Source organism: Lactuca virosa, chromosome 8, assembly GCF_052849685.1.
Source record: "Lactuca virosa cultivar CGN04683 chromosome 8, Lactuca_virosa_CGN04683_v6, whole genome shotgun sequence".
NCBI lineage: Eukaryota > Viridiplantae > Streptophyta > Magnoliopsida > Asterales > Asteraceae > Lactuca > Lactuca virosa.
In genome coordinates this window covers 244,101,379-244,117,799 of record NC_136433.1, presented here as the reverse complement: position 1 = coordinate 244,117,799, position 16,421 = coordinate 244,101,379, and the positions used below count along the sequence as shown (strand labels likewise).

At 32.1% G+C, this 16,421-nt stretch overlaps 1 protein-coding gene across 1 annotated transcript; it reads left to right on the top strand.

Annotated features, from left to right (window-relative positions):
* The first annotated feature begins 11,758 nt into the window (after nucleotides 1-11,758).
* On the top strand, nucleotides 11,759-14,665 carry LOC145131386 (disease resistance protein At4g27190-like). The gene has a single exon (XM_079066076.1). The coding sequence runs from the start codon at nucleotides 11,759-11,761 to the stop codon at nucleotides 14,663-14,665; it is 2,907 nt and encodes a 968-aa protein (XP_078922202.1).
* The last annotated feature ends 1,756 nt before the right edge of the window (nucleotides 14,666-16,421 follow it).

Below are 16,421 nucleotides of genomic sequence, written 5' to 3'. Positions count from 1 at the left end.
ATGGTCGGAGGTCCGATAATCTGGACTTCGACCCATTCCCCTACAAAAGAGCTCCGTGATACGTAACCAAAACTGATCACGATTTTGACCCTTTCCCGTGCCACCATCTTCAGATATGTCGACCCATGCCCTTGCTAACTCAACTTCTTCTTTTTGTGTCCATCTTCTCGGATCAACCTTCCCTTTCTAGCTGTAGCTAGCAGCTTATGTGCGAGATTGTCAGTCCTGTACAGATCTATACACAAGTATCACACTCTCTTACCGAGATTCTGGTTATAATTTAGGAATTTTAATGTGTACTCTTGTAGGTACGGTGAAGACTTTGTCTCACATAATTATTTCAACAAGTTTACGTTTTGTGTAATGAAAACCCTTTGTAAGTGTAAATATCACTTTTCCATAGTATTAATGTAGCGTATAATAATTATATACTTTTATATAATTATTCGTCTTGTCCCAAAACGTTATAATAATGTTAATGACCCATAAACTATACCTATTATAGTTTATTATAAATGTTTCGTTGTACCCAAAATGTTATAAATGTTTCATAAATAACATATATTATACATCTAACACGAGTATATGAACTTTTAGTATGATAATGCCAGTTTTCTAGTTTTTGGCCTTTTTACATCACCAAACGGTAAATATTGAATTATAAACTTTGTAAAAATTATTTTTACCTTTTTGTGAAGTTTATGTCAAGCTAACCTTATATGTTTAAAACAACATATTTTAGGTTAAAACTCACAAAAATGGTACCATAACCGGGTTATGACCATTTTTACTAGAAAACCCTAATTTTTACATAAAAATGGTGGATTTTTGGGTTTTCTTTTTGTAAAACCAAATCCTTGGTCTTTATAACTAGTTTCATAACATATGTCCAAAATAATATATTTTGGTTTATATCCCACAAAAATGGGAGAATAACTTGGTTAAAAACCATTTTTTTGCTAGAAAAGTCATATTATGTTCATAAAAACGCTAGTTACCTTTGTTTATATGACTTTTCTTAAGAACATATAGCATATTTATACTCATTTTTCATAGATTTGCAGTTTAAACAACATACCACACATAAATGTTCATAATACTAGGTAATAACATTATTTCATATAGATAACATTTTTACACAACATGAAGATAAAGCATGTATAACAACTTGTATAATTATACAAGTTTACTTGTATTCCCCCCCCCCCCCCCTAAAAGTTGGATAAAAATGAAAATGAGGGGTATGAACTCACTTTGAGTGTGTTTCTTGGTGGATAAAGAGGTGAAGATGAAGGTTTCAAGATAAGAACACTCGAAGAACACTTGAAGAACATTTGAAGTTCGAAATATCCTATGGATATTAACACATATTAATGTGTGTAACAATAACAAAACTAGTATATATTTGTATAGAATCACTAGATTAGTAAGGAAAAACTTACCAAAAGATCAAGAACCAACTTATGGATATTAATCTTGAGAGAAATGACTTGTTCTTGAAGAAGATGAAGAAATGAAGAAAATAGAATGAATAGGGGGGGGGGAGGGTTCGGCCGAGTTTAAGGAAGAGAGGGAGGGGTGAAGGGGGGGGGGTGAGGTGGGGTGGGTATAGGGGGTAGGGTGTGGCTTTTTGAATAAAAAATTCAAGTTGATTTTTTTTATTAAAATAACAATTCTTTATTAAAGGTGTAATCACCATATAAGACAAATGTTGTCTTTGTAGTGTATTTGTATATAAATTGGGTAATTTTTATAAGAGTTTGTGATTTTTATAAAAAGTATGGTAAAAATGATGTATAATTACTTAGTTTGAATCATATAAATTCAAATCTTTATAAAAATCATTATCATCAAAAAATAATAACACCTTACATGAAAGTTAGGATGATTCTTAATTCTTTTCCTTAAAGTTTGAGTGTTTAAGCTTGGTAAAGAATTTGTCGCATTTGGTGACGAATTCACCAAAAATCTGAATTTGTAACCCTTGTTATGAATTTTCCATATAGCATAAAGTTTATGAACTCAACTACATTGTGTTATGAATATTATTTATACCTAAATAATATATAATTGAATTATCGAATTTTTATGTTACTGATTAGGGTTTATATTTAATATATGGAAACAAGAGAGGTGCTTTGTATTATAACTTGTTAATAGTACATTAGAAACATTAGGGAATATCTCATTCCTCCTAAAATTCGAATACGAGTTGAGTTGACCTGGTTGACTTTTGTTGACTTTGTTTGACCAAAATTGACGGTTGTCACATGTAGTTTATGAATGTTTGGCAATGACATTAAATAAGAGCCAAGGGCCTTCGTTACCTTAGGTTGGTCTGTATCTTAAAGATCCTGTTATTTTGCATGGGCAATTGTATGTTGCCTTAATTAGAGTTCAAGGTAGAGATGTCAACGGGGGCAAACGGGACGGGGATTGCATCTCCCGCTGTAACGTCCGTATTTCTCAGTAAGCATTAATAAGATGATGTAATAGTTAGGGTCAACAATTGTAACCTATTTGATGTAATAAATAAGAATTATGTGAATATTATGTGTTTCATGATTTCTATAATATAATAAAATAGAAAAAATCAGCCGAATCGCCCGTAAATCGTAAAAATAAGTTTGACAAAACATATATATTATTATATATTTAGAAAGTACATGTCGTCCCGATCACGAAATATAAATTTCTTAGAAATCCGACTCTGTATGAATTAGATATGATTTTTATTAGATATAAAAGTGAGCCGCGCACAATAAATGTATGACGTAAAAAGCTAGTAAGAGAATGATTGAATTTTAGCTAAAGCCACCAAAAAGAAAATTGTAGTACTCTTTAAAATAAGAATTTTAAGAAAAAGAATGTCAAAAAATGGAGTCCGTACGAGAGTGTTATGATTTTAGCAAAATCATTTAATTTTATAAGAATATGGACGAAAAATAAAGTGAAAATTAGCCGACGGAGTCTAAACGGAAGTTGTAGATCTTGTCGATAGCTACGGGTGGATATAAATAACGTCAAAAACGGAGTTCGTATGAACGAGTTATGATTTATAATAGCATATTTACGTATTAAAATAAAGTATAAATTACATATACGTATATACATACATATATATATATATATATATATATATATATATATATATATATATATATATATATATATATATATACACACACACACATATACATATGTATATATCATTAGAAAGGTATCGACGATGCGGTCATTATAATACTAGTATTGAGTGCTTTCGACATTAGTTTAGTACAAATATCGTTAAATCTATTTAAAATAGTATTATAAAGAGGTGTTTAGTCGTTTAAATAACTATAAGGATATTTAAGTAACTATAAATGATAGTTTTTGAAAATTCAATTACTATAAATAAGAAGCTCTAGGCTCTCATATTTCTTGCACCATTTCTTGATTCAAGAGTTTTTCTCTTCTTATCCCCGAGCATTTCGGTCCCTCGTGATTCGACTTCTCTTTCTATAGTTTTCGTATAGTAAGGTGAGCGTTGAAGCACTACAAGAATCTTTTTAGAAAAAGGATTCAGTGACGAAGTTCTGACCACGGAGTTCTAAGTTTTCGCTAGAAACCCTGTAGGTTGAGCTACCCCTATTACACTTTAAGTGTAACTTATGTTTAAATTCATTATCGTTATTATGAAACTAGAAACAAGAGTTATCAGTGATTCCAATTCGTTATACTGATTGATCTACTTACGGGAGAGGTGTTTAGAACGGTCACGTTGGCTTGGTTGTTGGATTTCAGAAAGGCCCAAATGGTCCTGCCTCCCAACTGTCCTACCTGGCTGATCCTTACTTAATAGATCAAGAAGTAGAATTTGAATTAATGATGAATCTAGACTAATAATTAGTTGCAATAAATATTAGACTAAAACTTAGTGATAATGATACTAGGTTACGTTAACATAAAAGACAGTTACTAGAAGCGAAGCGTTGTCCGAATTACAAATCGTCACTTTAAAAAGTGAGTGCATAGTTACTTTCATCTTACACATAGATATGAAGTATTTAATATAAATTACGTGCTATATGTTCCTATATTATTTGTGTTCTTGATATCTGTGTTGGATGAATGATTTATACATGTTTTACTTAATTTAAACTGTATAAGTATTTTATACCTATAAATATGTTGGGTAAAGATGGGTAGATGAAAGATGACATAGATGATGAAAGATGAAATAAATGATGAGAAGCCTTGACTTTAAAGCTGATTCAGTCATCTAGAGATGACGACCACAGACTATTCTAGACAGTCTACTGGAACGCTGGCAGACTCACAACCTGTAGGTGTTTTTGAACGACATGTTCACCAAGTGTACACCATCCCCCTCATGGTTGCCTTACTAACATATATTGTTGAGGAATCCCCTAAGCATTATTTTCAATCTCGAAGATAATCCTTAGGCTAGGTCCCTTAAATTAGATGCTTTAGGGACAGAAAGTGAGGATAACAAGAACAGGTAACGGGTTGAATGATTTGATGATAATAAAGAATTTAATTATTGTGGGTTGAAAACCCTATGTGCTCACTAGGTTCCCAAGCCTGACCCACTCAATTTCTTGTATTACTAGTAGTGGCATAAGAGCACATGTGCGATGATCAGATGAGAGATTTATGGATTATAGGCCAGTAGAATAATAGATGTTTGTAAGGCCTATGTTATTTCCGTTTATGCATATGTAATATATTGACGACGACATCCCATCGTTTTTAATATAATTAAAATACATTTCTTTGGAAATACTTTGATAATATCTTTATCATATTTTGGGAACAAATTCTGCAATATTATTCTTCAAAATGATACTCTGATTTTTAAATAAAGCATAAACAAATCAGTCTTTTCTGGACGTGAAATTGGGGATGTCACACCCGCCCCACCCCCAAATTTTACCCATTCCTCCGCCCCCGCTCCCACCCCCAAAATTTCCAGCCTCCCTACCCTCACCTCTTCCCCGAATTCATGGATTAACCCCGCCCCCGCCCCCGCCCCCGTTTCCCCGTCCCCGATTGATTTTGAGATATTTTTATTGGGCTAAAAAGAAGTTCTTTTTTAGGCTTAATGAAACTATTTTTTGGGATTAAAAATAGTTACTTATAACTTAATTTTACATGTTAAAAACAAAAATGTTATCACATCTCAAAAACTTTATACTAACAACTTAAAAAAAATAATTTTTTGTTAACTTTTGGAAGCTCAAAATCATTGTTATTATCTTATATATATATATATATATATATATATATATATATATGTATATATATATATATATATATATATATATATATATATATATATATATATATAGGGTAAGGATCAAATGAGCACACCTAAAAGGTTGAGAACGCAAGAACAGTTTTGGACCAATCAATATATAAAAGCATATTAGTAATTTTTGTATATCTTAATTAAATTAAAATAAAATAAAATTCAGTCAAATTCCCTTAAATTTAGGATCAGTTACCAAAAAACAAAGAAATACTCTATTTTTTATTTTTCTTATTAATGGAATATAAAAAACATTTTTGCCAAAATTTATTTTAAAACTGAAAAAAAGTTCTTAAAGAAAACATTTTTTCTCCGATTTCACGTAAATTATACGTCAATCGTAAATGAATAAAAAACTAAACTATCAATCATAAATGATTATATTATAATTGGACTTTGTACATTTAAATTGACACAATTGTACTTAATGATTAAAATCACTTTGAGACCATGTACTCATATATGAATGCACATTTTTATTCATAAATATAAAATATTATAGTTTTTTAATGAATACAAATATAATCGTAATTGAATAAAGAACATTATAAAAATAAAAAAAGTCAATACATTTGTAATCTTAAATGAATAGAACACAAATTAGAGATAAAACATCAACTTTGCAAAAAAATAAATAAACAAAACACATTTACAATCATATATGAATACAATTATAATCACAAATAAAAATTTACAATGTCTTAATATAAATAAATTTTGGTTCCTTCCAAGTTGTTGTACATGTGCATTCATCCTTCATCCTTATAATCCTTTAGCCCATCCGTATTAACTCGGTCAATCTACAAGAAATCAAAGAATTTTTTTTGTATTATTTTTCCACAAAGTGCTTAACTCATTAGCCAATTTGTTTTCTAAATTGCATTATTAAATCAAAATGTCATAAACAGAAAAATAGATTATCATTAGTGAATAAGATTTTATAAAAATAAAAAAATTGAAAGTTGAAAATCAATCTTACAACAATAAAAAATGAATACAATGTATCCAAGTACTTAACATTTAGTAAAAACTCCATCAAAGATTCGTTAAATAGGCACCAAACTACCACAATATATAATCGAAACCAAGTCAAAATCTCTTGCAATTTCAATATTAATGTTAAAATCAAGCATTTGTGGTGAAATAATAAAAACAAAGCCGAATGAATGCAATAGATGCCTAAAAGAGAATGACGCAAAAGTCAGTAAAAAACTCAAACATTAAGAAAATAATAACACACCTTGAAACAATGGTTTTTTTTATTTTTGAACGATTGTGTTATGTATTCCCTTCCCACGGTATCCCATTTCTTTTTCTTTTCTCAAATTCCAATCAAGACTCACCAAAAATCGCAACAAACTTCTCCCTTTTCTTGCTGAATTGAATTACAGTATTAGTCAAACTACAAGAAAATAATTCACAAATCAGAAAAAAGCATATCGTGATCAAACAACAAACTCAGATTCACAGCATCATGAAATACAAATTAGGGAGAAAGAGAGGCAGCAACAACAACACACGAAGAAAGAAGAAGAATGAGGCGACATAAGTAGGTTGTGATGAAAAAGAGCATCAGGGTGGAGATGAGGTAGCGACACAACGCAAAAATGGTGCTCACTTTGGCCCTGAAAATTGATTCAACACCTTGAGCCTCTTGTTCTTCTCCATTAATCGAGACCTTCACATTAGCACATTTAAGAAAAATCGAGAACAATCATTTTTGATTAAAATCGATTTGCAAGTCTAGAATCTCAAAATAAAATTTATGAAAAAAGAATGAGCAGCAGGAGATCGATTGTAGATTGATTTACAAGTCTTGATAACAAGTTGCAGGTTTTGTAGATGCACTAAAGGATAAAAGATGAAGGTTGGGGTGATGGTTTTGGAAGTGTATGGTGGTGACGGCTCAATTAGGGTTTAAAGGTTTGAAATTTGTATTTAGAGAGTGAGAGGAAGAAGGATACACGAGTGAGAGATAGAGAGAGCGGCAGAGAGAGATTCCAACAACTTGACAAAAATAGGTTAACTTGTAATGACCATATTACCCTTTAGAGTATTAAAAATTTACAATCTCATCCCATGACTTTTAGAAATTTACAACTTCATCTCATGATTTTTATAAATTATATTAGCCTTAGATCGTAATATTTGAAGAGCTCAGATTTGTTCTCGTGTTCTCAACCTTTTTGGTGTTCTCATTTAATCCTACACACACACACACACACACACACACACACACACACATATATATATATATATATATATATATATATATATATATGGCTGAGTTACTGTGAGAACTAAAAAAAACGTGTGAACTAACGAACTCATAATCAACTCATCATTTTTCAAAAATAAAAACGCCAATCTTCTCCAAATGGTGTGTCTAAGCCATATCTTTTTTTTTGTTATATATATATATATATATATATATATATATATATATATATATATATATATATATATATATTTTAACGGGGCCCATGCATGGGGTTTCGGGACGAGACTACCTACCCTTGTCCCCGCCCTCGCCCCCAAAATTAAAACGGAGGTTAACATTGCCCCCACCCCGTCCCTGCCCCCGATTTTTTTAACAAATATCCCTATATGGGATCGGGGCCCCACAAGACTTTTTGACATCCCTAGTTGAAGGTAAATAATGATTAAAATTGTTAATTTTAGATAAGGATAATAGATTTACAAACAAAATTTCCAATGTTGTGTATAAGGATGTTTTAGAAATTTATAACAATTTGTAGTTTTTAATTTGTAATTTATTGTATTGCGTTATTTTTATATTTATTACATTTATTTTATTTTTATTGTTTCTTATATCAATGTTATTTCCATTATTGATTGCGATTTTATTACACTCGATTTGAATTTATATTCTGTTTTATAAATCATCATTGTCTTTACATACGTAACGTATATCAGATATTCAAATAAAAATATATATTAATTTTAAATAATCAATACAAAAAAAACTTTAATCTTATTAATAGTATATATGTTTTATAAATATTTTTCCCGTGGTTCCATAACCTAGTAAATAAATAAAATTTAAATATTATCATATGGTTATAGCAAACTGTTTTAATTTGAAGCCTTCTATCCTAATGCTATAGGGAGTGGTAACACTCTAACACCTTTTCACGTAAGATTTTGGAGTGCTACCTCATTTTTGAACATTTAGTATTTAATCTTAGCATTTGGTAGGGAGTGGTAATAGTCCTAGCACTCCATTATTTTTTGATTTTTCTTTTTCTAATTTAATTAAATTACTTTATTTTAATAAAGAAACATTTTTTGTGCGTAAATATTAAACAAATTTTATTTTTTTAAACCACAAATGAATTTGTTTTGTAACAATATTACATTCAAAACAATCACCAATCACCATCACTTTGACTACCGCCTCCACTGTTCCACCATTTTTACCGGCCACTACCAAGTTCTTCAAAGTCTACACACACCATTGGACCACAATCATCAGTGTCGGACCACCGACTTCTCTGTTCTCCTCCAAACTCAATCTCTTAGGTCATTTTCGGCTGATAGGAGTGAAGGTGCTAAGGAGCTCGTTACGCGCTCGCTAGGAAGAAAGAACACCGCCCCTATCTTTCGCTAAGGGGCTCGCTACCTTAAGCTCGTTAATGGCGTAACAAGAGGAGAAGAGAAGGTTGCTTGAATCTGGCTGTGGGAGAATCTTCACCATTCACGTCCGAGTTTATTTCAAATCTTTTTTTATTCCATTTGGATAAAAGTTTCAAAATCGCACCCTTATCTTTTCTTAATAGTTCATTATTTGTTCGAAATATATAAATAAAATGTATGTTTTGTTGTAAAAAATTAAAACAATAAGATCTTGTTCAAATTTCAAATAAAGATCAATTTCTAGAAACTACAACTTTTAGTATTCTTTTGTTATATGAACCAAAATATATTCCATCTCACAAAGTAGATTTGGATTCCGTTATAAATTCGTTTTTTAATTAAACAATCCAAATGTGTGCAGACAATCTGTTTGTATGAGATCTTAGCTATGTGCCTTTATTTTGCCACAATTTTGGTGGGTAATGGCTAGATCATTGGTCTTGATTATATGAATGCTAAGATTTTGTGTTTTGTAGGGTTTTATATTGTAGGATTGCAAGTTTGTTGTCTCTTTTACCCATAAATTATCTTAATGAATGATCATGTGTTTATTTAAACTTGTTAATTGGTTTGTCGAATTTCAATTTCTTGGAGAATTTTAATGGAGTTTGAGAGAGAAAGCATGTAAGGTATGGTAAATGGCATGAGTATTTTTGAAGATTTGAATATGGTTTCATCTTTTTTATGGTTATTTTTTATTTATTTATTTTTTGTAACAGGGATGTTAGACTTGGAGGAGTGACGCGGTAGAGACCGCACTTTTTGCCACATAGGCAGGGGAACACCGCCCCCTATGCGGTCTTGGGTGCGGTTTGGCCGCACCTCTCCCCATTTTGGCCGTGAAATCTGATTGGTGGATTGAAAAATAACCGTTGGAAATGTCAATTTTCAATTTTTTTTATTGTATTATTATTTTTTTAATTTATCTTTATATTTAGCTATATATAACCCATCTTTTTTTACCAAACATCACTCAAAATTTTTCATATTTACCTATATATAACCCATCTTTTTTTTTTTAATTTTTTATCTATATGTACCTATATGCTAAGTAGTTTTAAAATTTTTAGTAATTTAAACGTGTCATTTATGTTTTTTTAAGGTTGTAGGTTTAAGTTATCTAGTTTTTTTTCTAAGTTTTTAAGATTTTTTTAATGTCATGTTATGTTTTTAGTTATTTTAGTCGTGTAATGTATGTTTTTTTAATGTCATGACATATTTTTTTAAGTAATGCAATGTAATGTTTTTTTAAGTAATGAAATGTTTTTATAAAAATGAAGCTTTTTTTTTTTTCAAAAAAAATTATTAAAAAAAATGTGGCACCACTCCTTGGGTGTGGCAAGAAACCACACTTTTGTGTTAAATGTTGATGTGGCGCTTACGTGGCAGTGTGACAAAATGAGGGAGTGTGGCACCACTCCCTCCAGCCTTAGTGCGATTTTGGAGAAGAGTGAAGGAACGGGAAAACATGTTTAGGGTTGTTAAAAAGAATTCTCCTGTAATGTCTTTTTTACATGCACTATATTCAATTCTTACAAGAATGAATCTGATTCGTAAGAATAATGATCGATTTTTTTTCAGAATTATGCTTGTAATTTTTGTTTTTTTGTTTTTTTTGTTTTTTTTGTTTTTTCCTTTTAACTATTTCATCCTTAATAGAATTTCAGTTTTTGTATGACATTAGCATGATTCCAGAATAATTTTTTAATTTTAATGTAATTTTTAGTTTAAAATCATGGTTTCTTGTATTTCATTCTCATAAGAACATTTTTTTAAAAAATATATTCATATTATTCAATGAATGTATCTTTTTTTTGGTAGATTTCATTTATTTGCAATTGATATTCTTTTAGGAATGTTTTGTTCCAAAAATAAATCATATTCTTTCAAGAATGAAAATGTATTCTGTTAACGATATGTTTTTTTCTTTTTTCAAAAATATTTATCCTAGAATGTTTATGTTTTTTTTTTTGAAAAGAAAAAAATAATAAATCAATTCCTAAAAATAGTCAAAAAAAAAAAAAAAAGAAAGAGTACATCAAAGAATTATTTAAAAAATAGTCAGAAAAATCCATCGACTGATAAGCACTTCGGCGGGGCAAATGTCAAGTATATAGTTCCATTTTGAAAGAGTTCACTTGGATACCATCCAGTACAGAAAATATCATTTTCAACCTCTTAGTATTACAAGCTACCAGGTTCAGTCCCTACGACTTTAAAAAAATAATAAAAATTGAAATAAGATTTTTCTTATAATTCAGTGCATTTTTCAAATAAGGTCTAAGAAATATACATCATTGTTTCCTACATTGATACTATGCATTCCGATGCCCAGTTACTCACGCATTAGTTTTTTTTTTTTTTTTTTTTTTTTTCTGTTCTTTATTAAACCTAAATCCGATGATATAATAAGTTATTATTTTAACAATAGAATTTAAAAAATATAATGAATGACCAAATTTGTACTTTAACGTTTAGCGTTGTGATCTATAAAAAAGGTACCTATCATTTTGTGTACAATAACTCTTATCTTATCTTCTTTTGTAAACCAATCATACACTCCGAAAGTGTTGAATAATATTCACTCTTATCGTCACTGCTTTTCTTTATGCAGCTACCGTCTTCCATTCTTGCTTTATCATACTCTTCTTTTGTTAGCCAAACAAACACTGTTATCTTTACTTTTGTGCAATTGATAGTCAGGGCCTTCGGTTTTTGGGTCATCATAAATCTTTTTTTTCATATCTAAAGAATCCAAACAATCAGAAAAGAAGCAACCTCGGTAGAATGGGAGAGGTCACTAATACTGTGGTTGGGAAAATAATGGACTTATTGTTTAGTTCGGCTAAACGGGAGATTGATTATGTCCGAAATTGCACTAAAAATGTTGACAAGTTGAAGAGTGAAACTCAAAAGCTCAAGGATATGAGGGGTAGGATTCAACAACGAATCGATGCAGCAAAAGAAAAAGGAGAAGCTCTCTTAGCTGGTGTGCAGAACTGGATGGACAAGGCAGACGATGAAATATCCAAAGTGGGAGAGTTTCTTGAAGAAGAAGCCAACGCCATGAAGACGTGCTTCAACTTACGACCTTGTGTCAATTTGAGCAGCCTCCACCATTACAGTAAGATGTCGATAAACAAAACCCCTTTTCTTCTGCAGCATCAAGAAGATGGTCAAACTTACGAATCTTGTGTCTCCATTCCCACTCCCACCCCAAAATTTGTAGACCTCTACCAAACAAAGAATCTTGATGATATTGATACCCACAAGTTGGCGTTGAGGGAAATCATTGAAGCTATCAAAGATGAGAGCATACAGATGGTTGGAATTTATGGATCAGGAGGTGTAGGGAAAACTACATTAGCCAATGAAGTTGCTGCAGAAGTGAAGAATCAATTTGCAGACATTGTGTTTATAACTGTCTCACAGACTGTAGACGTTGAAAAGATTAAGAAGAACGTTGAAGTAGCTTCAAAGCGGATAATGATTAATAAGGAGAAGGTTCTAATTATTTTAGATGACATATGGGGAAAGCTAGTCCTCTCTGATGTGGGTATTCCATGTGGGAATGACCACATGAATTGCAAGATCTTGTTGACGTCTAGAAACAGAAATGTATGTGAAGGGATGAACGTTGATAGGAATATATGCGTAAACGCTTTGAAGAAGGAAGAAGCGTGGGTACTCTTCAAACGTATAGTTGGTGATGAAAAGTTAGCGAATAATTCTAGTCTGGAGAAAGTTGCAAAAGAGGTGACTGAAGAATGTGGTGGATTGCCCCTCATCATTCAAGCGGTGGGAAATGCTTTAAAAAATAAAAAAATTGATATATGGGAGGCGGCACTTGACCGACTAAGAAAGCATGCCCCTCTTGAGATTGCTCCAGAGATAAGGAAAGCATTTACACATCTGAAGCTGAGCTATGACTTACTTGAAAGCAAAGAAGCTAAATCATGCTTCTTACTGTCTAGTTTGTTCAAGGAAGATGATATCATATATACTTTACGTTTAGTAGAATATGGGGTGGGTCTGCGGATATTTGATAATCTGGATAGCATTAACGATGCCAAAAAAAGAGTCGAAATGGCAGTTGACACTCTCACATCCTCTGGCTTGTTATTGTCGGTGGGAAACAAGGGAGACAAGGTAAAAATGCATGACGTTGTCCGTGAGGTGGCTTTGTTAATAACTTCTTTTTCTGAAGGTGAAGAGAAGGAGAAGTTTTTAGTGGAGGCGGGAAAAGATTTGACAGAATGGCAACCAAGAAACAAAACCTTAGAAAGCTACACCAAGATCTCACTCATTGATAATCGAATTGGTAAGCTTCCAGATCATCAGCTTCATTTCCCACTCCTTGATACTTTCCTTATACGGAACAATGGTCTTTCGATTATTCCTGATGAATTCTTTGGAGGCATGAAAGAAGTTAAAGTTTTAGATATCTCTGGTAATAACATCACATCCCTCCCACAATCACTGAAGCTGCTCACAAAACTCATCTCGCTCGATCTAAGTGGCAATGGATCTCTCAATGATATTTCTATAGTTGGGGAGCTAAAGGACCTGGAGATTCTACAGGTTAGAGCGACCAGAATTGAAGTGATTCCTGAAGAGATCGGTCAATTGACCAACTTAAGGCTGTTGGATGCGCGCCACTGTCCCTATCTATCTCATGTAACACCTGGTGTCATATCAAAGCTCACTTGGTTGGAAGAGTTGTATTTTGGAACCTTTATCAATGACAAGAACGCAGTGTCTCGCTTTGGTCTTATGGAAATAAGTAAGTTGAAATCCTTTAGAGCTCTGCATTTATGGATGGTCCCAGATGATTGTCATATTTTTCCGGAAGGCACCTACTTCGAAAAGTTGAAAGAATTCTATTTTCGATTTTGGAACGGCAAAAGGTCTTTATTTGAGATAGAATCAAAATCATATTTAAAACGTCGACTACACATTTCAGAGTCTAACTTCCCGTTCAAGATGCCAATCAAGAAACTGTTTCAGGTAAGTGATGGTATAGTACTACGGAGGATAAACGATTTGGATGACATCATACCAGACCTTTATGGAGAAAGTACTATTGATGAATTAAAGTCTATTGAATTGGAGGAATGTGACAAAGTTTCATGCTTGGTGAAGAGAACGGATGAGGATGAGGATGCAACACAAACTTTTGTTGCACCCAATGACCTGATGCTTGGTCAAAGGAAAACAACAAAGGAAAAGTATTTCTCCCACGTGGAAAAAATCTGTCTGATTGGCCTTGATAACCTGAAGCTTCTTTTTGATTGTTCATTTCAATATATAAGCTTGTGTAATCTACAAGTCATTCAAATTTTTGGTTGTCCTTCCTTGTTGATGGTATTCCCGTTAAGTGTAGCACAAGGACTTTCCAATCTGAGACGTATATCAATTCGGGGGTGTAAAAGTATGATGGTAGTGATTTCTGGTGGAGATGAGCAAACAACTCATAATGACATTGAGTTCCCTAGACTTACCCATATTTCCCTTATGGATTTGCCCCAACTAAAGAGCTTCGACTCTGGGGATTCTACAGTCAGATATCCTTCTTTGGAGTTTATCAAGGTGAGAAATTGTGGTACCATGAAGAGATGGGGTTCCGGAGACCACGATATGCCCAACATCAAATTTGGTGATGATGAAGAGATCCTTAAGTTGTTCCATTCATGATCTTTTCAGCAAGTACATGTACCATGAGAGGTATGAGAAGACGGGTATATATATGAAAAGATGAGTAATATACAGCCAAGGAGACGGAGACCAATTTATATGTTTCAAAGACTCATCTTTCTTCTTTTTCCCCCTCAAGATTTCATGCTCTACCGAAGATTAACACAAAATCAAGGTTTATTGTATAGTTTAGGAGCTACGTTGAAACAACCATAGAATCCAGGTTTATTGTAGTTTTGATGCTTCCAAATTTAAAATTATGGCTCCAACAACCAACAGTGTTCAAAGAGTGAATTACTTGAAGAATATTTAGAATTAATTGCAAAAAAACAGAGTGGTTCTATGTCATCATCTTCCTCTTCTTCTCCATCAGCAATCTCATCTTCCCAACTCCCAAGTCTCATCATCATCATCCTCATCCTCATCCTGTCATCCATGTCTACTATAGATGTGAAGCTTTTCCTCAAAGATTTTATATTGAATTCTTATGGCTTGCTCAATTTGGTTACAATAGAGAGAAGCACAGAGGAGACAGCATATGCTCTTTAGCTTTTTTTCCTCATAATATCGCCATGGCAATTCATCAAAAAATTGGTAAGCATCAACATTTTATCATTTGCCTATTAGCACCTTTCCCAATTCATAACGGACATGATTCTAAACATTGATCAAATTTCAATGCACCTGAGTGAGAGACTTGGTAGTCGGCGTAGGGGTTTTTCATCAAATTCCAGTAAAATATCTTCAAATTGAACTACCACAAAACCCTATAAAATCTCCCTTTTTAAAAATCAGCAAACAAATTTGATATTTCTTCGACTTTGTCAAATATAGGGCTTCATTTCTTTTTGATTGTCTCGGATTGTCTTTCTCATCCCAACTTCATCAACGACACTGTTTCTCCTTTCAATCGTCTCTAAATAACATAAAGAATTATAAGTACCACCTTTATGAATTATGATTATAAAGATTGATTATTTATTTTTGTAATTGGGTGTGGGATGAGAGTTAGCCACTTTTTGATTCTAAAGATTGTTTGTTGTAGGATATGACTTTAGGTGTTCTGAAAATGAGTGAATTGAAAGTTTTTACAAACCGCAAATTGCGATACAACCCAAATATTGTAATTTACCCAGGTGCTCTATCTTTCTACTACTCTATTGTATTTTTTTTGTCTCAAGTTTTTTTGTGTGTATAATAAATCATGTGTTTATCTGATTTGAGTTAATAATTTACTCAACCCTAACTAGACAACGACTATCTTTTGGATTTTAGTCATGGTATGGGTTTCTTGATCCCCTTAACTATTCTCCTTTTGGTTCGGTTCTGACTAACCTTTATTTCTCTTTCAATCTGACAGAAAGTCCAAAGTGAAATCAATGATTTGAGTGGTGAGGATTTGAAGTATGTTGTCTTACTTATTTTATATCTTTGTTAATTGAAATTCATCCATTTAATGTCCTTTTTGTACCATTTTTTCTTTTTGTAAGAAAGTGGGTTAGGAGTATGCAAATATGATGGGACTAGCGAGCTAAGGGTGTTGGTTTAGATGAGAAATATAGGTAGATACCAAACATGTTGATAAATGGAACATTAAGTAGAAATTGATACACAAAAAGTTAGGAAATTGTTAAAGGAAATTATGGATGTTAGCATATTATTGTATCCATTTTGAAAGTTTCTTTAATGTGCAGACAATGGTCAAGAAAAGACAAATGAAGACATCTGAGGCTACACAGCTACACAAGTTGGATCA